This window comes from Nilaparvata lugens, chromosome 3, assembly GCF_014356525.2.
Source record: "Nilaparvata lugens isolate BPH chromosome 3, ASM1435652v1, whole genome shotgun sequence".
In the NCBI taxonomy this organism is placed as follows: Eukaryota; Metazoa; Arthropoda; class Insecta; order Hemiptera; family Delphacidae; genus Nilaparvata; species Nilaparvata lugens.
In genome coordinates this window covers 38623106-38648463 of record NC_052506.1, presented here as the reverse complement: position 1 = coordinate 38648463, position 25358 = coordinate 38623106, and the positions used below count along the sequence as shown (strand labels likewise).

General features: G+C 35.0%; 2 protein-coding genes across 3 annotated transcripts; both read left to right on the top strand.

Moving 5' to 3' along the window:
* Positions 1 to 855: 855 nt before the first annotated feature.
* LOC111054474 (splicing factor YJU2) lies at positions 856 to 25358 on the top strand. 2 transcript variants are annotated; one of them, XM_039423744.1, is made up of 7 exons: positions 856 to 1031; positions 14206 to 14306; positions 15462 to 15573; positions 15998 to 16165; positions 20469 to 20656; positions 23030 to 23246; positions 24893 to 25358. In XM_039423744.1, the coding sequence occupies exons 1-7, from the start codon at positions 1008 to 1010 to the stop codon at positions 25133 to 25135; spliced, it is 1053 nt and encodes a 350-aa protein (XP_039279678.1). In that variant the 5' UTR covers positions 856 to 1007; the 3' UTR covers positions 25136 to 25358. The 2 variants fall into 2 exon arrangements, with proteins under 2 accessions (XP_039279678.1, XP_039279679.1); XM_039423745.1 differs by lacking the exon at positions 856 to 1031 and adding an exon at positions 8861 to 9056.
* Positions 8937 to 10605, top strand: LOC111054465 (putative fatty acyl-CoA reductase CG5065). Its single transcript, XM_022341506.2, has one exon. The coding sequence runs from the start codon at positions 8972 to 8974 to the stop codon at positions 10520 to 10522; it is 1551 nt and encodes a 516-aa protein (XP_022197198.2). The 5' UTR covers positions 8937 to 8971; the 3' UTR covers positions 10523 to 10605.

Below are 25358 nucleotides of genomic sequence, written 5' to 3'. Positions count from 1 at the left end.
GTTCAACCGCCAATTCAAAAATGGGAAAGCAATATCATAGAGAACGAAAACTATTAGTTCATATTAGATTCAGTTCATTTTAATTTAGTTTATTTTAGAAAAGATTTATTAGTTCACCTCTGGTGAACTGATGTTTAACAAGGTGGGAGTTTACATTTTTGAGTTGCAACTCCAAAACATGTCTTGTGGGTGGAGTTGGACTTGACTCTGGCACCAGCGAACGATATACCGATAAGCCTATTCAAGTTTCCAAATTGTGTAAAATTTTGACTTTTTGAAATTTCTCATTAAACCACAGAAAAATGACATGAATTTTATTTTTTTATGAAAAGTACATATCCAATATAATAGTAACTCAGGTATACAGTAATATTAATAATCAAAAGTTTGATGAGTAATATACAATAAACAAAATGAAGTGAGATGGGTTATGCAAATGGGATGAGAAGAAAACAGAGAGCGTGAAGAGGTGATTGGATGATTCCATTTTTTATTTTTATTATTATTGTATTTCCTTCAATTATTATTGTATTTCAATATAATTATTTCGTGGATGGTGAAAGCAAGAGTGTTACCGTACTCAGAAATAATTGGAATTACTTTTCCAATTGTCAAAAGTAGTGGAGAAAAACTTTTAATTTCCATTTACAAATTTAAATTTCTAAACATGAAGCATAGAACTTGACAAAAAAACAAAATATTGTTTGGGTTTGACAATAAACAAAGTTTTAAATTATTGAAAACGGCCATAGCAATAGTTGTAATAATGTCCACCCGGAGCACTATATAACATGTCTGCTCATGCCCATGCGCACAAATTTCGTGACGCAGACGCTCGTTTATTTGTTTATTATCTACTCTTTGGAGTATTTTGATTTGAGGTTATGTTTTGTAAATCTCTTGATTAGGCAGATACAAGAACAAGAGTAATAATTACCGTAATTATTTTGTGAAATATAAATAATTTATTCATCTTTTGAGTTTACAGTGTTCTATAGGAAAAAAGAATGTCCGAAAGAAAAGTTTTAAACGTAAGTTCAACAACATTGTAGCCTATCTTGAATTTGAATTTTCAAAATTCGTTGAACTGTACTCAACTTAGTTTAAAGATATAGATTTCAGTTCTTCAATGAATATGATCTTAAACCAACGTAAAATTAAGCAGATAATGTTAAATTAAACTAAATGAAGCAATGTCAAACCTTTGCTGCCGCTGGTTTTTTCAAGACAATCAATTGATCAGTTCTACCACGAAGTCAGCAAATTTCAACCATTGGAAGATCAATGAATGGCAACAGCAATCATTGTAACATCTTTGCCGTGCCGTATATATATATAATATTTTAGGGGGGGTGCAATAATACCAGGGGATATGGAATAACCCCCCCCCCCTAGGAACCGGTGGGGCTCGCCCGGAAAAAATTTTCAAATCAGTTATCTAAAATCACATTTTGGCTGCACTTTAGTGTATGGGCCGCGGAATCCAGCATTGAGACCTACATAAATCGATAGAGGATGTCAAGACGAGATCAACTATGTATAACATTGTTCGATTTCCAAGGATTAGCTGAAAAACATGACGGAAAGTTCAAAATGTTTATATCAATTTTTTTTTTTATAATTTTTTTATGACTACAATATGTTTCAAACTAGTGCAATCTTGTGTAAAATTTGATGAGAAATCCACTGAAACCGGTTTTAGGTTTGTAACTTCAGTAGTTTTTGAGATATTGCATAAAAAAGTGCAAATTTCTGCTTTAAAAGAGGTTAACCTGTTTTCATGGTGATTGATAGGTATTTAAACAATTGGATTTAGTAGAATAATAAATACGAAAAAAAATGTTCAGTCACTTGATAGCCTAAACTCAAAATTGTTAGTGATATTTGGAAAAATAAAAATATTACAACTCCATAATTTGCTACCTAGGATAATATTAGGTTAGGAAAAGCTTAGATTATAAAAAACTTGGGTTAGGAAAAGCTTAGATTAGGGAAAGCTTGGGTTAGGAAAAGCTAAGATTGCAAAAAAGCTTAGGTTGGGAAAAGCTTAGGTTGGAAATTGCTTAGGTTAGGAATAGCTTAGGTTGTAAAATGCTTAGATTGGGGAAAGCTTAGGTGAGATGAAGCTAGGGCCAGGAAAACTTTGGGTTGGTGAAAGCTCAGGTTAGGAGAAGCTAGGGTCAGGAAAAGCTTAGGTTTTAATTATTTTTACAATCTTTAAAGCTTCTGATTGCATTGGAAGCTGAATAGAATGTGATTCTCAAAATCGGTCTGCCCTATGCCTATGCAAACATATTGAACTGTTCTAAAGCTACAATACTACTTTTTCTCCAAATATCTTGATAATTTATTAAAGTCTCTAACCTCAAATCTATTTCAATGGATTCCCTGCAAAAATCTAAATGAGATTTAATCAATTCAATAGTCACTGAAGTTAGTAAAAAATAAATAAATTTGAAAATTGAAAAGTAATGAGTGTGCTTTTTTATTTTTCCAAATATCTCGAACAATTTTGAGTTTAGGCTACCAAGTGACTGAACATTTTTTCTTTAGAATTCATGATTTTACTAAATCCAATAGTTTAAAATGCCTATTAATCACTATGAAAACAAGTTAACCTCTTTTTAAGCAAAAAAATGCACTTTTCTGCACATTTTTTGCATTATCTCAAAAACTAATGGAGTTAGGAATCTGAAACCGGTTTCATTGGATTTCTCGTCAAATTTGACACAAGATTGCACCATTTTAAAACCTATTGTAGCCATGAAAAAGTATAAAAAATGAAAATTTATATAAACATTTTAAACTTTCCGCCATGTTTTTTCAGCTAATCCTTGGAAATTGACAACATGTTATACATGGTTGATCTCGTCTTGACCTCCTCTGTCGATCTATGTAGGTCTCAAAGCTAGATTCCGCGGCCCATATACTAAAGTGCCCCCCACATTTTTAACTATTCTAGCACTAAAATAAATGATAGAAAAGTGGTGCGTTTCCCAAGGGGAAAATATTTTAGGCCTAAATAATAGCCTATTCTGTTAATAAATAGAAAGGTGTAACTTGAAAAAATATATGATTGGTATAAAGTTTCCTTTTTATTGACTTTTTTTCAATTTGCAATATTCTGAATGCAAGTGAATAGAATACCGTATATTAAGTTGAATAAACAAATTTAGTTTTAATACTTGAAAGAGACACACCCGAGGAGCTTCTTCTGTAATGCCGAGTTTTTCAGCGAATAACTTAACATTTTCATAGACAGGTTTAAACGATTCCTCAGCAGTTATTCTCTGCTTGGACAGTAAATCTAAAACACTTGTCACATTGGTTAAAGCGTGACAGAGATCTATGTTTTTTGTTGAAGCTTCTCAGATGAGCTGTGTGTTTTTGCCAGCATGTTTCTCAAAACAAAAAGATTTACTAAGAAAGAAAATTTAAAAATAGCACTGCTTAAAGCATTAGCTTTAGATGCTGAATCCCTTTGACCTTCTTCTATTTTGTTGAGGGCCAAAACTATCGGTACCAGAATGTCTTTAAATAAAATGACAGCATCATGTCTTTCGACCCATCGCGTCTCAAACACATTTCTCTTTTTCTGTTCAAGACAACATTCTAATATTGTGGATCTAAGAATCTCAGTCTTTCTAGCGGACTTATGGAATAATGCACAAACTTCTTTAATTACACCCATGCAGTTTCGAATGGTAGAAATACCACTTGCATCTGACTAACACAAATTTAAAGTATGAGATAAGCAGTGAGTGTACAGGGCAATGGATATTTTCCTTTTATCACGGCCTATACGCCCCTGAATGTCTAATCATTGTAGCTGCGCCATCATAGCCTTGACCTCTCGAGACCCAAATTTTACAAATTCTTCAATAAAGCATCTACCAAACCTGCACCAGTAACATCGTCAACTGGCACAAACTGTTGAAAGTCTTCACTGATTTTGTAGTTTTCTTCATCAATGTATCTAACACAAAGAGAAAACTGTTCTATTTGGCTGATGTGAGTCGTCTCATCTGCCAATATTGAATAACATACAGACTTTCTAACGTTGTCAACAATGTTAGATTGTATCAGGTTGCCGAAAATATCAATAAGTTCATTTTGAATACCCGAACTAGTGTACATCGTTTTTCCTCCACTTGTTAGATGTTCTTTCAACATTGCATCGCCACTGTTGGCTGTGTACCTCAACAATAATCAAAAGTTTCCATCATTATTTTCCGGTTCTTCTAGGGTTATTCGTCCTTGGTCATGATGTCCTCTGAGAGCTATCTGCTGCCTTCTGCAAAACCTTACTGTTTGTATTATTGGAATCAGCAGTTTTCTGTTATTCTCAGTATCTAAACGTCTTTGTGTATTGACTTGGTTGATAACACTTTCAGTCTTTTTCTTAACTACTGACTCTGTGTTTTTGCAACCAAAACAGATCTTTTGTGATAGGACAAATTTTCATGTTTAGGGATTAATTCCTTGTATTTTTGCATAGTAATGCATGGGAAAATAATACACAGTATTTACAAAAACCTCCAGATTTTTCCTCTGAATAAGCCAACCACTTAAACTCTTCTAGCCACTTCATTTGAAATGATCTGGTATGATTAGAAATAGTAATTGGAGGAAATGTATATCCTTGCTGAGGTGTCCAAACACTATCTAGCAATGTAACTGCTCCTCATTGGTTAATAAACGGATGTAATTATTTCGACAATAATTTCTAATGTCGTATTTATTTTTCCTTACTTGACTACTACTAGCCTCAAAAACTGTAGATGTAGTATAAGTGCTCCTTGTAGAAATAACCCAACAAGAAGAAGAAGTCTGAATGTCATCATCAGGCCTACATGCAAGTCCTTCATCCAGAACCCTGCCCCTTCGGCCCCCTCTTATATACGCCCTTGCATCTTTGACACAATTATCTAAATGTTTATCACCTGGTGCACTGGAAAAGGATAAAAATCGATACTATTCCATGCCTAGTACAAATGTTTTAAAATTGTTTAGATATTGAGGCCTTAAATTAGCTTTCATTAGTTTTATTAATTTATTTTGCAAAAGTATTTTTATTGACCGAGCGAAGTGAGATCTAAGATTCAAGTCGACGGTTTGGTATTTTTCTTAATGTTTAAATGTTTATATGTTGCGCATTTACGGCGAAACGCGGTAATAGATTTTCATGAAATTTGACAGGTATGTTCCTTTTTAAACTGCGCGTCGACGTATATAATACAAGGTTTTTGGAAATTTTGCATTTCAAGGATAATATAAAAGGAAAAAGGAGCCTCCTTCATACACCAATATTAGAGTAAAAATAAGACTATAGAATTTTTTTATCATAAATCAGCTGACAAGTGATTACACAGATGTGTGGAGAAGCCAGTCTATTGCTGTATTTCCATAAGGTCTATAGTTTCAATCAGGTACTTGTGGATGAGAATACTGCGTGAGGTCTACTGTTCACAGAACTACTAGTATACATAATATGAGTTCAAAGACCTTAAAGAGATTGCATCTTTAAGGCCTTTGTATGAGTCTATGATTTGATATCAGCAGTTTTAATAAACTGAATCTCAGCAAAAGAAAAACATTATCATGCTATGATAAATCAAATTCTATAAAACTTTGGAATACATACTGTAAAGCTCAGTCTGCAAGAGAAAATCTTATTATATTATTAAAACTGCGTTATTATTTTATATAACTAGTGACTAGAGACCTTGATTGGAGAACTCGCTCAAAAACAGCTTGATGAAAATTATGAAAACAGCTTAATTTTTCTCTTACAAGAATAATTTGACAGTGTCAGCGCGTATGATAGCTTCATGAATGCGTTATGAATAAATGAAAAACTCTAGTAATTGCACGCAATGAATCTCCAGCTGACTAAATGATAAACAATTTTTCAACAATTTTTAACAATAACAGTTTTTTCTTTTGCACTTTCAATGGTTGCGTTCAAAGCCACTGATCAATTCCATCGTGTTTTTTTTACGTTCAGTAAAAAACCTGATCACAGATTAGTGATCACAGATCTGTGACGCTGAACCAAAGAATGGAAAGTCGGCTTGTATCCTGACACCTACATTCTTCATCTTGAAGGAAAGTTCAGCATTGTAATATAGCGGTAATTTTAATTTCTAACAAGATGGTGCAGTCCAAAGACCTTGAAGATGCATGTCGTACTTGAAATTGAAATCGGCCATTGAGGTATTTTAGCGCGAGATATTATATAATATATTTGTAATATTATTGATTTCAAAAATCTTCAAGGTCTTTGGTTTGTAATAATCTTCCAGGTTGTCCCCTCAATGGCCGATTTCAATTCCAAGTACACTAGTGCTGCATGTGAGTCTATGCATCTTTAAGGTCTTTGAGTTAGACCAAACAGTGCTTCGTTCAGAGCCACGTTCACTCACCAGTCTCATCGTTCACTCACCAATCAGTGGCTTTGAACGCAACAAATGTTATTTTTATATCCTGAAAAAGGACGGAGTGACTCAATTTTGTTGTCCAACGAACAAACTTGACCTGTAAAAAGGTTCGAAGGCGTGTTCAAAATTTGAAGCTGATTAGTCTATGGATGATGCTTTTGAACGTTTCTTGTGAAGTAATCATTTCAAATCGATTACGAAATAGTAATGCATCGGCTACTTGTAAAATAACAATTAAACTGCAACACTATCTTAATCAAATCAAATTGCAAAACTAATAGCTAATAACCTTTAATTTTCATTTGAAATCTGTATTAACTGACCGAGCGAAGTAAGGTCTAAGATTAAAGTCGATGGTTTTGCATTTCTCTTTCTGTTTATATTTTTGTTTTATATGTTCCGCATTTACGGCGAAACGCGGCAATAGATTTTCATGAAATTTGACAGGTATGTTCCTTTTTGAATTTCGCGTCGACGTATATATATAAGGTTTTTTTGAAACTTTGCATTTTAAGGATAATACAAAAGGAAGAGGAGTCTCCTTCTAATGAGAATATTACCGTAAAAATCAGACTATAGAATTATTCATCATAAATCAGCTGTCGAGTGAATTATCAATTGCTTGCAATAATTAATATGTCAATGTAACTTGGTAAAAAATCAGCTGTTGTGTGGACTATTAATTGCATGCGTCATTGCATGCAATTTTTATGCACTACTAACTTACCCGGCGAACTTCGTACCGCCAAAAAGTCAATGTTTCTCATGTTACAATTGACTTGACTTTATTTTGTGAATCATGAATTTTATCTGACAATCTATATTTTCATTTACATCTCAATACTGAGTTCCTATGTGCTTAGTCATGCGGCATTTATTATTCCGAAAACATATTCTTCTCAAACAATTGGTAGTAATATCTATCAGTAAAGTGTTGAATTAAAAAAAAATAGACTGGTTAGATCAGTGTTTCAAAGATCAAATCAAATCTATTGCCAAATTCATATAAATAATTCACAAAACATGGAAAACAAAATTCAGTTTCATACATTAGAAATTTACTAACAAAAATACAAAAGTTTTTATTGAAACTAAATAATAATAACATATATAATATTGGCGTTGCAAGCAAAACAAAGTTTAGCGCTAGCAACGAGCATTCAGTAAGCACTCCAATTTGAGAAAACTAGAAAAAAAGTAACTGTAGAAACAAAAAATTTAGCAAACACTTCAAACAAAAAAAAGCATACACTTTCAAAAAAGAAAAAACATTATAGTGTTAAGATGAATTTAATGTGTTCATAGTTGTTGATTATCAATGCTTGGTCCAGGAAATATGCGATGAACCACACAGAATTCCATATTCTTTCCATCTTCCATTTTAGGATGAATATAAACTAAGCTGAATTAAAAAAAATTGTAAATTATTCTGTCATTCTTCAGTAGTCTTTAAGAAGAAGAAGAAGAAGAGGAAGAAGAAGAATAATATGAACAATTCTCTTTCATGAGGTAAACCATAATTTTTTCCATCATTTTTCAGTTTCTCAATGATAGGGGAGTGATAATTATTTGTATAGGTCTTTTAAGGAACCATTATCTACAGCTGGTACCAATCAACTACACTCCAACTCCAAACTACCATTTCAATACCACTACACAATTTATCACAGGCTGACATGTTTATTACAGCTGGTAACTTCAGATGCTAAATCATATTATCACAACTTAATCTTGAATTATGATCATCTTTCCGTTCTTCGGTAGCCGCTCGGCCGACAATTTCAAAAACATCGGTCTGTAAAATGGATTAATAAATAATTATTATCAGCCCCCCTATTAAAATTTCTGGTCAGAAACTATTCCCAATATTCACACAACATATTCCCAAAGTTTTATGACGTTCTGTCAAGTCTATAGGGAATAAACATACATTCATTTTCATATATATATATAGTTTGAATGCACTATCAAGTGCATGCAAAGACACATGTAATTAACTAAAATAATATAGTATTTTCTCTCCACCTTTCTCTTCGTTCTACTCGGGCTGGCCTGTTGCAAGTATGTCTTTAGATTTTGATGTTACATAGCATTTTTGATACACCAACCCCAATAGCCATTAGCCGTTTTTACACTGATATCTCACCGACACGACATACAGACAGGATTTACTCTGATGGACAGTATAAGAGGAGGCTGTGAATTATAACTGCGCAAGGTCTACTGTTCACAGAACTACTAGTATTTTACATAATTAGGTTCAAGTTTTATTTATGTGAAAAGATTGAGTATCCATAGCCATTGCACACTCTACAATCAGCTGCTTTATAGTTGTAATTTAGAAAAGTGCTAGACTACACTTTTGAGTTGTATAAATTGAGATGAATAAAATCTCTGGATCATCTGATTAGGAGCATTTACAAATAAAATTGCTTTCCTTAGTAAATGATGGTGATAATGGAGTTTTTGTTATGTTTGTCGAGTTATACTGTTGAATATGTGTTTTGTTTGTGAAAATTTTTTGTACCATTATGAGTAATCAAAATAATGATTCACCAACAAAAGAATTTTACAATGGACGTTACATCTTTGTTACCGGAGGCACTGGGTTCATAGGTAAAGTTCTTTTACATAAACTTCTTGTGTCATGTCCTCAAATAGAACGCATATACCTGCTTCTACGAAATAGACGAGACACTGATAGCATATCAAGCAGACTTTCAAATCTATGGTCCTCACCAGCTCTCAACTATTTAGAGCAGCTTGATCCTAAATATAAAGATAAAATAGTTCCTGTGTCAGGTGATCTTTCTAAACCTCAACTTGGAATAGGATCGGCAGATTTGATCAATTTAAAAAACCAAATATCCATTGTCTTTCATTTGGCTGCTACAATAAAGTTTGATGAAACCTTGAAAAATTCAGTAACAATTAATATGCTGGGGACAAAACGTTTGTTGGAGTTGTGTCGTGACATGGAAAAATTAGAGGCCTTAGTGTACGTGTCTACTGCTTTCAGTAATTGCGATCGATTTGTCATAAATGAGATGTTGTATCCCTCAAAGTATGATCCTGAACATGTCATAAAGTGCACCCAGTGGATGGATGATGAAACTTTGAAAGTTATAACACCTCTTCTGCTTGGAAAACACCCCAACACATACACATTTACTAAAGCCATGGCTGAGAATATTCTTCGCACAGACGCGGCCGGCATACCGACCGCTATTGTTCGGCCGTCAGTGATACTGTCTTCAGTGCAGGAGCCTTTTCCTGGTTGGCTGGACAACTTCAACGGACCCAACCGGCTGATAGCCATGTGCAGTCAAGGCCTGTCTCGTTCAGTCATCTGCGATAAAACAAAACAAGCTGAGGTTGTTCCTGTTGATTTTGTTGTAAATGTGATTGTTTGTGCGGCCTGGCGCATTGCAACAACAAGACCAAAGGAAATAGTCGTCTACAACTTCTGTTCTAGCCAACTCAATCCAATAAACTTTGAAACTTTTGTATCATACTCTCTGAAGTCGATGAAGCTCCACCCTAGTGAGAAAATTGTTTTCAATCCAAACTTGACTTTATACAAGAGTAAGATGAGACACAATCTACTGTACCTGTTGTTCAATAAACTGCCTGCATTGGTGTTGGACACTTTGATTCTTTTGAAAGGAAAACGTCCATACCTTGCTGATCAAATTAAGAGAATGACTAGCAAAATGGAATGCCTGGAGTTCTTTCTCCTTAACGACTGGCATATATTGGATTGCAACGTTCAATCACTGAATTTAAGTCTGACACCAAAAGACAGAGATGAATTTCCATTTGACGTGACCCTCATTGATTGGGAGGCATACATCAACAATTATGTTCTTGGAGTAAGAAAATTTCTCCTCAAAGAAAAAGATGAGTCATTACCAGTTGCCACAAAGCGCCTTCGTCGAATTATGACTATTTATTGGCTTGTCAAGTCATTCTGCATCATATTCTTTGTCCTTAAAATTGCACAAAAATCAAGCTTTTTCACAGATCGCTTGTCTTCCTTATTACTGTACCTTATCAAGCTGCTTAGAATGTTCAGATTTTAATTCAAATCATAATGTCAGATTCAGAATGTTGCATTAGCTCAACATTCAAGTATTCTTATCAGAGTAAAGAAGTATTTCTTGTATATTTGAGTTTGAAATGTTTTATAAATATAATATTTTCTCAAATAATTTTTCATTGTTCAATCTTATAATACTATAGAATTTGAAACAATTCAATTTTTTTAAGAACATTGAAGAAAGTATCATACAATTAACAGTACTTTCTATTCATATTAGTGTAACTGCACCAGATGGGGGTAGAAGATCTTTAAAATACTAAAGGGCGAGTTATGGGGCGACTTTATAAACAACAAAGTTTTGCATTTTATCCAACTTGTAAATTTCATTGACTGAACTAACTACTGGAAATTTTATTTTTGTATAGCGTGGACTATAACTTACCCATTTTACTACTAAAATAAATAATTGGGGAATTATTCATTGTAATAATGAATAATTGTAAATTTTTCATTGTAAATGAATAAAAAATTAATTTAAATGAATTGTAGATTCAATTAAATTGAATTTATATTTTTTAACAAATTCAATTTAAAAAAATTAAATTCAATTTAATTGAATTTGGGGTTCAAAATCATGAGCTAGAAAATTCAATGGCACTCACCATCATTCAGAGTATAAATCCATCACTAATGAAATTTTTACTACACTATTGTTGACTCACTGATATTAATCTTCAACAAACATTCACACATTCACTTCCCTAATTATTAATAAACTATTTTAACATAATCCACGGCTAAAAACAATACATTTCAACAAATTCAAACAACAAACAAATTTAACAATCACGTTAATTTTGGGCCCTCGAGGTCCGAGGCTACCTCTGGATTTTAATGAGATTCCGGCCGCGGGTTGATTGGGACTGGAGTTTCCACGCGTACGCAATCTATGTTCCCCTTTCAACAACAAGACAAGACATCGGTCCACGTCGAGGCAGCATAATTTCGTGGGATCAGGGAAATGCAAGTTTGAAATATTCCCAAATACAGTGTATTTTCCATCGCTAACGGAATCACAGTTCCGTGAGAATACCTCAACCATGCATAAAATTAGAGTTTTCCCGGACGCATGTTAGAAAAATCGTAATTTTCAACTGAAAAATAATTTTCTCACGATAAAAATTCACACAGAAAATTGAACTACATGAACAGGTGAACACTAGACTAACTTTTGACTCAATGATCGGATCTTCTCCTACTACAGCTCATTGTTATTGGCACTTCCAGGAAGTTCAAAATCACGTATAATGAGTCAAATTCGGTCAACAAATGGGAAATTTATCCTCGATTGTTCTCAAACCTATATTCTCATACACAAAAAAATGGCTGATTTCTATATTCAAAGCTGTTTATTTCGGAAGCCCATAATGATAAAAATTATTCTCTGTCTTAAATTGTAGAACATAATATTTTTAAGATAAGATAAGATATCTTTTATTGCCAATAAACATATATAATGCAGTAATAGGAAAAGTCACAATATAATAGAAGTAACAAAATCATAACACTGGCGAGAGTAACTATACAATAAAATTTACCAAGTGACAATACAACCAACAACTGAACCAACTGAAAACAGTCGTACAAAAAGAAACACAAAACTGACTAAAACATTCAACACTGTACCACAAGTGTAACATTGTCACAATATAGCTTACTTTATGAACAAGACACATACAAACTCTACTCTGCTAAACATCAATAACTATACTACATTCAAGAAACTCTTGCACTGTATAGAAGGTCTTGAATGTAACCCACTTGCTAACAATCTTAAAACACTCTAATTTCTAGCGGCAGCCTGTTGAATAATTATATTTGCTGGAAATAATGGCTTTTCTAAGTTCTCAGTCTTAACTTCTCAGTCTAATAAAAGTTTATGCTTCCGTTTTTCGAAAAAAAAATTCATATAAAAGGTTTAGCTCGTCCAAATGACGTATCATAACTTATACTTTTTTGATGTCCTATAATCTTAATTGTCCAGTTAATCTGCACAATGAACGTTTTTCCGGACAAAATGCCCCTATCGCCAACAACTGCTACTTCCTAAACCAACTGGTCAAATACAAGGCAATTTGTTATTGGGTGTACCTGAAAATCTATTTGAGATAGAACGGTCTACCTGGTCTCAGGTTGTAGAGCACAAAATTACGTCCAGAGGGATTTTGAATCATAAATATTTAAATTGTGGAAATCGGAAGATATAGTTGATTAAAAACGGAATTTCCACCAATTTTTTCCGAAAATTTGGCTCATTATTTAAAAATTGTAACTCAGCACTCAATGAAGAAAGAAAGCTCCGAATTATTTCATTTTCCTATCTAAAAAAAGGCGAGAGTGATTTTTTTTGTCCGATGGCTCTATTTAGCGAAAAGGTACAGAAAATCCGTAGTTTTTGGGGCGCCTGTAAAAAGCTCCAGGGCTAGAAGGCCAACTTTTTGTATTCAAGCTGTTTCCAATACTCCAGATTCATTGCACGAGAAATCTAGCGTGTTCGGAATTAATTCCACAAACGACCCTTTTTCACTACCTCGTGACTGGATAATAAGCCTTGAGTAGGCTCAATAGATAGATTCAAGTTTCTCGACTATATATCATCTTCATTTTTACTGGCTTGGTTTCTATTGATGATTATAATTCATTAGGGTTAATGTACAATTCCTTAGCTGGAGCCCCGTCTAGAGTTGTTGCTGATAGAGCGCACAATTTATAAATTCATTAGATTTCATGATTCATTATGGGCCGGTTTTCGAGCTCGGCATTTAGCTAAGTTCAAGACTTTAAACAGCTGGAGTCAGAAAATTAGCTTTCCAAAACGGGGCATAGTCGCAGTTTTTATAACAGTAGTCGCAGTTTTATTTTTTCATTTCTATAATTGGAAACGTTTTTCCTTGACGAAATTAAACATTTCTAAATAATTCAAAATAGCTGAAACTTTACACTATTTTCTCTTCATTTTATTTTGTGTTTAATTTTCTAGTTCTTTGAAATTTAATTCGAACGTGACTATGACAATGAATACGACTACGCTCCGTTTCGGAAAGCCAATTTTCTGACTCCAGCTGTTTAAAGTCTAGAACTTAGCTAAGTCCCGAGTTCGGAAACCAGCCCTTAATCTTTATGTTGTATTATGGTAGCAGATGAATTAGAAATGTTGGCTACTGTATTGCTTCTACGATCTAATAGACCATTGAATTCAATGAACTTATAGGTTATGTGCTCCAGCTGCGACAACTCTAGCCACGCGGTTTTAGCCAGGTATGCGGCTCAAGTCGTCGCCAAGGGCCAAGCCACACGAAGCGTTTGTTCAGGCGTTTTCAGACGAGTCGGAAGGGCAGGAATATCCCCGATTAGCTGATTTCCGAACGCCAACCCAATCAGCCAATCGGAGAGCTATTCCTGCCCTGCCAACTCGTCTGAAAAAAAAACGCTTCGTGTGGCTTGGCCCTTGGCGACGACTACCAAGACCCTGTTTATAAAATGTTGCCGCCTAATCAGTTCATAGACCTTCTTCAGAAATCGTGTCAATATCTTCTCACAAACATGCTTTCTTAATTTTTTTTTTTACAAACCCAGCAATGTTTTATTTTAGATAATGTAAAAAAATAATCCATTCCAACTGAATTATTAATAAACAATGAATTTTATTAACAATTTTTACAGAAATACTATCCCCCGGACTTCGATCCGTCGAAGATCCCTCGTATGAAATTGCCCAGAAATAGACAGTACACGGTACGTTTGATGGCTCCTTTCAATATGAGGTAAGTGTTCTCATCAATAAGAAAACTGATGCAATGTACAAATTTATGCAAAGTTAGTTATGCTAGCTAGCAAAATTACCAGAAACGCCAAAAAATTTATATTTTGAAAATGTAATCAGGTAATTTAGAACCAGCTTATCGATTTTGATTTAATGTATCTAAAGATTATAGATAAATTAAAATCATAATTACTGTACTGTACATCGACATATTCAGATTGCTGATAACGTTGAACCTGAAAAGGACCTGGTTAGCCGGCTCCTTATAATTGGGCTGCGGCCTCTCGTGCTCCGAGGCGGGTCGCTACGTGTTGAGTTGCTATAGGCCTACTACACTGCATTATACTGTATTTGCTGGTAGTGGCATATACAGATGCAGTATTACTGTGCAAGTATTAGCTAGGAAACATCCATATAAGTTTACATTCACATTTTTTATTTTTATAATCACCGTACAGTATATGCCACTTGCGACTAAAGTAAATTAATTCATTTCTGAAACTGACATATCAGTAATAGCGTTAATAGAGGTAAACTGTATTATATAAATTTCATGTGTAATTACAACCTTTCAATTGATTCCTTTGTTCCTCAATTAATTAATTACAGGACGTCAAAAACATAATTCGGGCTATAAAGTGAGGTCGAAAGTTTTGGATTCAAACATCCAACCAGACTAGAGCTGTATTTTTATCTATTGAGTTAATATAGAATAATTAAAACATGACTGAAAGTTTGTAGATGATAGATTTTTTCTGATGGTGATGCCTACATAAGTTGTAGGCTTGTGCGTGGGTAATGAGGCGGATAATGATGAGAAATGAATGAACCTACACCTTCAGGTAGGTTCCGAAACACCGTGAAGCTATTGTACAACTCATGAATCATATTCAGAGGAGTTGGCTCAAGCGGTCACCCATTTAACGGGAGTAACAGTAGACAACTGATACAAATTATGCTGTCTTTTGTCTTTGGTAACAGGCGCATGATTTCTTACTTACAATAGTTTATCAGCGCGACCACTGAGTCAAACCGCTCCCAATTATAGATTAGATAATAAATCTATTAAGTTTTCGTTTCCAGTTTCTTGTAATCATGAATGCCATATTCTAGTTCTTGAATGATTGATAATGGTGATAATGATTCATTTTTACAGGTGTCAAACTTGTGGAGAGTACATTTACAAAGGTAAAAAGTTCAATGCCCGGAAAGAAGATGTTGAGGGAGAAGATTATCTTGGAATAAGAATCTACCGATTTTATATCAAGGTATTTCACAGCTACTGTATTCATTTTAAATAATGATTTATTTATCACGATTGGTTTGATATGACGCTACATAAGTAAACAAATGTTACAACTCCTCGTATTTTATTCTATTAATATTATATTTTAAGTTGAGAAAATAACAGTCTATTAGAAAATCATCCAAGTCGATGTAACAGTAGATTAGAATCAAGCTGGAACTGAAGTTTAGTATAATACAATTTAATAATAGATCTCAATAGATTAAATCTATGTATTTCATAGAATAAAATTTTCAACTTTTCGACAATATTTACAATATTTTTCGTGAATTTTATTCTGTGAAACAAATAATAAATCAAATGAATGGAAAATATTAATATTCAATATTTAAATAGCGCTTGTACACGTTGTACCTAATATTTGATATACTTACTCTATGTTCCAGTGTACTAGATGTCTACAAGAAATATCTTTCAAAACTGACCCAAAGAATACTGATTATGAGATTGAAGCAGGAGCTACGAGAAACTTCATGGCTTTGAAATTGGCTGAGGAGCAAGCGCAAAGAGAAGAAGACGAAAAGAAGGAAGAAGAGGCCAACAATCCTATGAAGGTATTAGCTATTGAAATGTCGCCTATCACTCATTTCGAAAACAACACTGTTTAATTAATAGATATCGACACATAAAATCCATTATTAAATAGAACTGCAATATTGAATAGGCAACTAATTGAATTTAAATTTAATCGAAATACATGTAAGTGAAGTAAAATTATTCAATGTCTTAAAAATGTGACGTGGTTCAATTAATTCTGTACTGATAAGTATATTGGAATAGTTTTGGGCCAAGCCTGTTGTTTCTTCCCAATCATATTTATATGATTTGTGATTGTATCCACAAATAAATAAATGAGTAAAAAGGGGTTAAGTCACAAAATGTCAATTTTGACTTTTCTGTATGTTTATTATTTTATTCAGAAAAATTTGCTCTTTTTTGGTATAAAGGATTTAAGTCTATATAGTATTGTTTTATAGTTATTCTTATGGTAAAATGGATACATATCAGAAAAATCATTCATGTTTGATATAAATTATACAAGTCAACTCATAACCTTCAAAAGGTGGAATTAAATCTAATAGGTATTGGTAAAAATTATTCAAGTCAACTTATAACTTTCAAGAAAAGAGATAGGTATTGATATAAACGATACAAGTCAACTTATCCCCTTCAAGACGCGGCAATAGGGTATTGATATAAATGATACAAGTCAACTCAAATCAAGATTAGAAAGGGTCAAGTCATAAAATACTTTCAAACATTTTTGTTCACACCTGTATAAAAAATAATATGTGAGAAACCATAATTGGACACAGTAGGCCTAAACATGTATAGAAATATGTAGAACAACGATCAGCGATCTAATACTTTCAATAATGATTCAATATTGAGGGCATGACAAGAGCTAAAGGAGACATTTGTGGAAAAATGAGTAAAGATCTCAAAATTGACATCATACTGATTCAAGAAACACATTTAGCAGCGAATATGGATAACAAGCTGAAGATTCCTGGCTATACACTTGTTAACAGTTTAAATCACGATAAGCGTGGAAATGCCACATTTGTTACATCGAATATTGCTTCTCATTGTAGTGGTTTAAATGGAAATAGTCATGCCATAGGCATAGCATACGGAGGACTGAGTATATTCAATGTGTACAAACCACCTGGGGAAGAATGGGAGAACCCTGCCCTCCCTCATGCTGCACATCCGTGCACATATGCTGGCGATTTCAACTCTCATAGCCCTCTGTGGGGCTACAGAACTGAAAACAGGGATGGTGAGAGTATGATTCGATGGGCTGAAGTAAATGATTGTCACTTGGAATATGATGCTAAACAAGGCAGCTCTTTTTATTCTGCCAGATGGGGAACTTCTACCACTCCAGATCTTGCTTTGTGTCATGTAATAGGGAAGGTAGACCTTTGCATGTGACAAGATCAGTTGAATCAAGATTCCCCTAGAAGTCAACATAGCATGGTGGTTTTAGAGATTGGCATGATGTTGCCATGTGTTCAAAGTCCTGAACTTCCAAGGTGGAATCTCCGTAAGGCAGTTTGGGCAAAGTTTACTGAAGAAGTGGAAAAAACAGTATCTAGAATCCCTATCAACATACCAAACTATGGAAGGTTCAGTAGACTGCTTTTCATGGCTGCAAAGAGATCTATCCCAAGAGGCCATAGAAAGAATTATGTCCCATGTTGAAATGCAGAATGTGATGGTTTACTGGCTGAATATAGAGTTTCACCAACTGATGAGCTTGCCAATAGCCTGATAAAAAATTTGGATGAAGGAAGACGCAATCGTTGGATGGAAGCCATGCAGAGTCTTGATTTCACTGATTCCACTCACTCCAGCAGAAAATCATGGAGTTTACTTCGGAAACTGAGTGGGAACACAAGATCCATAAAAAGAGCGGATGTGACTCCTGATCAAATAGCTGACATCTTCCAGGAAAATGGTGATATAGATGTGCCCCCAAAGCTGAAAGCTCAAATGAAGCGGAAACTACAGAAGGAGCTGAAAAACTGCATGCAACAATCCTTTTTGGCTGAGTTGGTAAGTGATATTCTGAAGAGATTATAGCTGCCATTAAAAAGATGAAAGGCAATAGAGCACCAGGAGTTGATGGAGTTCTGCCTGAGTTTATCAAGAATTTGGGACCAAAAGCTATAACGTGGCTCTCAAAGTATTTTTCTGAAGTAATGGTTAGAGCCGAGCTCCCCAAATCCTGGAAACAAACAAAGGTTGTAGCAGTATTAAAGCCAGGAAAAGATCAAAGAGACCCAAAAAGCTATAGACCAATAGCCCTGTTGTCAGTTGTGTACAAACTTTTTGAACGAGTCCTGCTGACAAGAGTTGGGAGCAGAATGGATGAATGTTTGCCAGAGGAGCAGGCTGGTTTCAGGGAGAGTAGGAGTTGTGAGGAACAAGTATTGGGCCCACAACTTACATTGAGCATGGGTTTGAGAGAAACCTCAAATCAGGAGCCGTATTCCTGGACCTTAGTGCAGCATATGACACAGTGTGGAGATCTGGTCTTCTTCTGAAGTTAGCAAGGATCCTGAAATGCAAGGCAAACGTCAATCTCTTTGGAGCTATATTGAGAGACCGTACATGCAGAGTGTTTCTTTATGGTAACTTAGCACTATAAGAAGATAACAAAATGGTTTACCTCAAGGATCGGTTCTTTCACCAATTTTGTTCAATGTTTACACTGCAGACCTGCCTGTTACTCAATCACACAAGTTTATTTATGCCGATGACATTAGGCTTGTTTCTCAAGGACGAAATTTTGAACAGCTCCAAATTGTGTTGAATGAGGATTTAGAGATAATGGCAGAATACTTCCAGCAGTGGTTCTTGAAGCCAAACCCGTCCAAAACACCTAGGCGCCTCAAGTCAAGAAGATACTTGAGACTTGACGAGCAGGAGGAAATAAGAAGTGCGAGGGAGTTATGGAGACTGAGATGGTTGCAGGGAGAGGTCAGGAACAAAGGCCTTGTGGATGACCCCAATGACATTGTCCCTGGCACCCAGCTGAGACGTAGAGAGTGGTGTGGCCTTAACCGGTTCAGGACGCAGGTGGGAAGGTGTGCTGAGCTGATGACAGCATGGGGATACACCTCTGATCCTCTGTGCCAATGTGGACAAATTCAATCAATGAATCACCTAATATCTGAGTGTCCACAACACTCCTATCATGGAGGGCTGACACAAGTTCATGATACTGGAGAAGAGGCATGTCAGTGACTCCACAACTTACTACATTCTATTAGTATTTAACATATTAAGTATAAAATTATGTTTTTTCTAACTTTGGCCTATGAATGCATATGCATATATATATATATATATATATATATATATATATATATATATATATATATATATATTATATATATATATATATTCATAAATTTCATATAGAATTTTTTGAACTTTGTGTTTGCTCTCCTAAAAAATAATGATAACTGACTTAACACCTTTTAATTATTAACAGATGAAGTTCTTTGAAAGCTTGAATAACTCTATTGATGAGAGTTGAAGAAGGAAATTTTTGTGTCAAGTTGAGTAGTGTTTAATGTTTATGACTAGTGTGTGATAATTAGCAATATTGTTGAGAGTAATAATTACGCACATATATTGTTGAGACACCATAGTAATAATACTCTCTTCTCTGTCTATTACAATCAATATTCTGTACTGGGTTCATATTTAGTTTAATTTACTTACTCACTCACAACTGAATAATATATTTTTAGTCAAATAGGAGGTAATTTAGGTAAATAGGAGTTGAGGTAATAGGAGTGGCGTGGAAGTGGCAAAAAGTCAGTGTCACGCCACCGCCATGTCACTAAAGTGTAAATTTGGAAAGTTGCTTATGTTCCAAATTTCAATATTAAGCCAAGCCGATTATTGTTGTTGAATTACTGTGTTTGCCGGGTGAGAGTGTTTGAGCGGCTAGCCGAGGCAAGACTACCAGCGCCTCAAAAATAACTATGTGGACTATCGGCTCGGCTTGGCGTAACTGTTGATTTTCGAACATAGTTCATGACCTTTATCTTCTAACTCTATCTTTTCTCTCTGTTTCTACTGTGCAGTTAATAAAAACGAAACAGAACATTGATTACCTTTTATGATATTTATGATTAGTGAATACTTGAATTCAATTAGTAGATGACTCATCCATTAGAGATGACTGTTTCTCTTCAACTTCACTATTTTTATTGGATGAATCCATGTTTTCGGAGGAATCCGAACCACTGGTAAACTAAAGAATAATGATTGCAATATACTGTACTAATAAAACAAACATATTCGTGAAACATGTTCCTTGTTCTTGGTTTCCAGTTATTAGAGAATCGAACTCAGCAATCCAAACAAGAGCTTGAACTTCTGGAGTCCCTGGAGGAGCTGAAAGATCTGAACAGGAGACAACAAAGCATTAACTTTGATGCTATGCTTTCACAGTTCGACACTCGCGAAGCAAAGGAGAAAATATTGAAAATGCAAGAGGAAGATGATGAACGATTTATAAAGTGAGTCAAGTGAAGTGAGTGCCTTAGTGCACTTTGTAACTTCGCTTTAAATGCAAACACTTCCAAACACGCCATCATAATCTCGCTAACAAAACATTTTTGAACCTATGTTTACTGGATTTTTTTCCTTTAATTCGATGTAAGGAAACCACTAGGAGTTTTGGTCTATTTCAGAAACACACTGTAGGCTATCATATAATACTGACATATAGAATATAGCAGATTATAGAATTAATCAATAATCAACTGCCAGCAGGATTATTAATTTCACGCAATGATGCAAGCAATTATTTATTCATTCAATCATAAATCATATAAATATGATTGGGAAAGAATAACAGGCATTGCCCAAAACTATTCTATTTCCAAATTTTGATACTGAATGACATGTCCAAAAAATAATTAATTACTTGATCAATCTTGAACTATTTCTTTTGGCTTTTGACTGATTTCAACTCGGGCTAAGTACTGCATTGCAACGGTGACACATTCTGCCTGGGGAATGGCTCTCTAATAGGGGAGGCTGTGGTTTAATATTACTGCACCAGGTGTACTGTTCAATGAATAAGTACAACGATTTATACGTGGCGATATTTAACGCGGTGTTTTCTGTGTATTCATATACAAATGCCAGTGTTCGCCGGCCGAGAGGTCTATGGGTGACGTCACAGCTGCTATCTCATTCGCTTACGAAAACGAGGTCGAGGAAACCTCATATACTAGCCTTATTCAAAACCAGACTTGTAACTTTATTATCTAATAGTTTTCAAATTCATTTTAAATACCCATTTGTAAATTCAGGAATACATAATTATTCATGTTTTTTCACGCTGTAGAATACAACACGACATATTATTTTCATACTTTACTCCTATTTCATTATTTTTGAAATTTTAAAATAACACTTTTGTAACTTCGAAAAAATAATTTTTCATTTAGAATGTAAGGGGGTAAAGCTGCTAATAACAATTGATGGAAAGCATATAATGATGAAATAATACATCAAATTGAAAAGAATTGAATGCTCTACAATCCAACGTTCAGTACTTATTTTTCTATGCATTGTTATTGAGTAATAAGCCCTGAAAGTGCAAAAAGTTGGCAGAAAAACTGTCTTTTCAAAGATTTTACACTTTTAAAAGTGAATATCTCGAAAACTAAAGGAGATATCACAGAACTCTTCTGAACAAAACTTGTAGGAAATTTAGCTAGCTTCATTTTTGCTCAGTTGTCGCTTCATTTTTGTCAAGTCGCTGAAATGCATTGTTTCCAAGATACATGCGTGTAAAGGTAGGCGCACACAGATCGTCATCGGACGGACGGCACGCATCGGACAATTAGATTTGATGAATTGTTTTCAGTTGGAGTGCGCATACCTATCCGCATCTCATAGGTATGCGCACTCCAATTGAAAACAATGCATCAAATCTAATCGTCCGATGCGTGCCGTCCGTCCGATGACGATCTGTTTGCGCCTACCTTTAGCCAGAAATGAAAAGCACAAGGGGTAGGGACGTGATCGTTTAATATGTTTACCTTCTAAGTAGTTTTAACAAAGCTGCGAAGTCAAATATTGTGTTCCAAACATTCCCCCCAAAAAATTTCCCTGTCAATTGATCTATTGTTGTTGAACTAAAGTTTTTACTCTCATCAGTATAACGGCCCCTTGTAGGGAGATGCGTAAAATAATGATATAATACATGAAATTGAAGATAATATGATGCTCTGTGAGCTCATGATTAGCACTGATTTCTTCAATCAATCGTTGAAAAGTTATAAGGCCAAAAAGATGAAAACGCGGAGCCGGAAGGGTTTTTCTTCAAAATGAGACATCTTCGAGAGCTCATACCTAGAAAACTATGAGAGATATGGAAAAATGTTAAGGATGAAGCTTGTAGGCTAATTTGTAAGCTTTTTGTATTCGACAAAAAATTTTATGTTTTGACTTGGCCTGTATGTTCTTTTTTGGCTCAATAAAATGAATTTGAATTTCCGAAAGACGCATATAGTTCGAGATATACGCAAAAAAACAAAATATGGTACTTTCTAACCACCCCCAATCCCTTAGCACAGGGGGTAGGAGTGAGGACTTCTGATATGTTTACCCTCTCACTATCCTTAGAGAGTGGAGGGCTGCTGCCATATAGAAGGACCTGCTTACGAGCAGAAAACTACAGACAGACATCCTTAAAGTGTAAGAGAGGGCCGGCTGCGCCCTAACTCCGCCCTCCTAGGTAAAAATAAAGGCAGCTATTCTATTCTATCCGTAAAAGAGCTGCGGGGGCAAAACTTGTGTTCCAAACTTTTCCTTCTATAATCTTTCGTTGTCTGGACTATTCATTGGAATTCTATTTTTATTCTTATTTCTTTCAGATCTGTATTCGGTAAAGAGAAGAAAATGGTAAAAGAAGTAATAATCGAAGACGTTGAGGATGAGAAATCAGCGGACAAATCATCTGACTGTGATCCACCTCCTGCTAAATCAATGAAATTATCATCATCAACATCGTCTTTTACTCTATGCAGTTCATCAACGACCACATCTGACCCATCTACAATCTCCAATTCAACATCAGATCCCTTACCGAAGGTACCTTACAAGTTTATAGTTTTCTTTTTTGGCACCACTATTCCAATTACAAGGTGCGCCAGAGAAACTTACTTATTTGAAAAAGTTCCCGTGCGTTGAATTGGTCGTGTAGAGGGGCAGAAGGGGGAATTTCTCAAGTTTATCCTCCCTCAAGTAAATAGCCATCATGCGGAATAGTCTAGAGAGCAGCAGGCATTCGCAGTTGAGAGCTGCTTTTCTAATGGTCAAACACCTTCCGCGCTCGATTTGATATTCCTCCCCACAAACTCGTTCCTGGCCATAATTAGATTCTGTCGTGGGTTACCTAATTTCAGGAGTGTGGAAGTGTCGCTAAACCCACAAATGGACTTCGAAACGAACCATCAGAACTCCAGAAAATATCAAAAGAGTGAGGCAGTCATGTCGATCAACCACGGATCACAGCTCACCTCAAGAACAACATTCGCGACGCCATTGCCAACATACCGATTGATATACTGCAACGAAATTTCAAAAATCGACTTCATCAGGGTATGCTCAATGGGGGTCGCCATTGGTCTGATGCCATTTTCAAGACGGCATGAAAAAAGTTGAGATATTGTATTCTCATGTAAAAAAAAGATTAAAACAAAATCTATATTAAACAATATCAAACTTTTGTTTTTATTGACATTTAAAATAAGTAATTACTTTCTCTGGCGCACTTGTAGAAATTTGATGATGGTTGGTTCAATACCAATCTGATTACAGTACTTTGTCTGTACTCTTTCTGCTAATATTGAAGAGTCAATTGATGTTGAAGTTTCTAATTATTCAATAGTAGTTATAAACATTAATGTCATACGCAATACCTACAATTTAATTGGTATAGAGGTTTTGACTAAACCAATAAGTTAGTACTTTATACTCAAATCTTCAATGTAATCTGTTCTATTTAAAAAAACCGCACTAACTAGGACAGGCTCTATCTTTCTGCAATCGTCATTGTCAGTGTCAATAATAATATTAACTCAACAGGAAAGTCGTAAGATTTATCTACTTTCTGCAAGTTGATTAAGAGACAGATAAGAGTTGATTAAGATATTTTTTCAAGTCAATACCGTGTTTCGGATGGACACGCTAAGCCGTCGGTCCCAGCTGCCTAGAAATAGTCGTTGTCATGTCAGACCCTGAATGTGGCCAGATGTGAACTGAAAACTCTGACTTCAGACTTCATCCAGTCACATGATATTATTAACAGAATAGCGCGGCTTTATCAATTGAACTAGCAATAATTGTGAAAGATGCGACTTGTTGTATATTGTAAAACGTTTTCAATTGGTTGATTTTACTTTAACACAAATGTTATATATATTTTTTTCACTTTATTTCAGCGAGGCCTTCTACAGCGCAAGGCCGTTTTTCGCCTCTCAAATTATATAAGCCTGTCAAGTACAATTATCTTGTATTATCTGCACTCAGCATTTATTTTGCGCAATTGCAGGAGTCAGTCTTGAAGCATTGGAGCTCTGTATTTGTTGCTCCCATTGTCTGGCCTTGCGTCACAACATACTATAACAGTTGTCGACTCTATTGTCTCAATATCTGACGATGTTAATTCATTATTCTTCTTATTCTCGCATCTCTGATGTGCATTCAAATTCTAAACATGAGCATTTTTGTTTCAGGCAAGCAGCCTTCTCACCACGAAGCCGGTAGCATTGAAGCCAGCTGACGATGATTCATGGTCGAAAAGTGTTGGTTTGATGTCACGTAAGCCAGGCGCTTTGAGTGGCCTTGTCAAAATCAAATCGCAGGCGACCGTCTCCAAAGAAGTGCCTTCTGAGTCCTCATCGGTTGCCCGACCTGTTTCTAGTAGTTTATCAATGCTGAGCAACTACACGGATAGTGATGATACTGGATCAGACTGAAGCATGAGACATCTATGTTGTTGAGATGTTGACATCACGTGGTCTTTGAGGTCAAAAGATGCTTTGAATGGTCCCATTGTATGCTGTCATGGGTATGAAGAACAAAGCGATTCACACAAAATATTCATGACTGGATGAATGTCTTAGACAATTGTTGTATTAATTATCATAATTTGGAAAAAAACTCTTCCAATACATATAATTAAATTAAATTTAGTTTCAA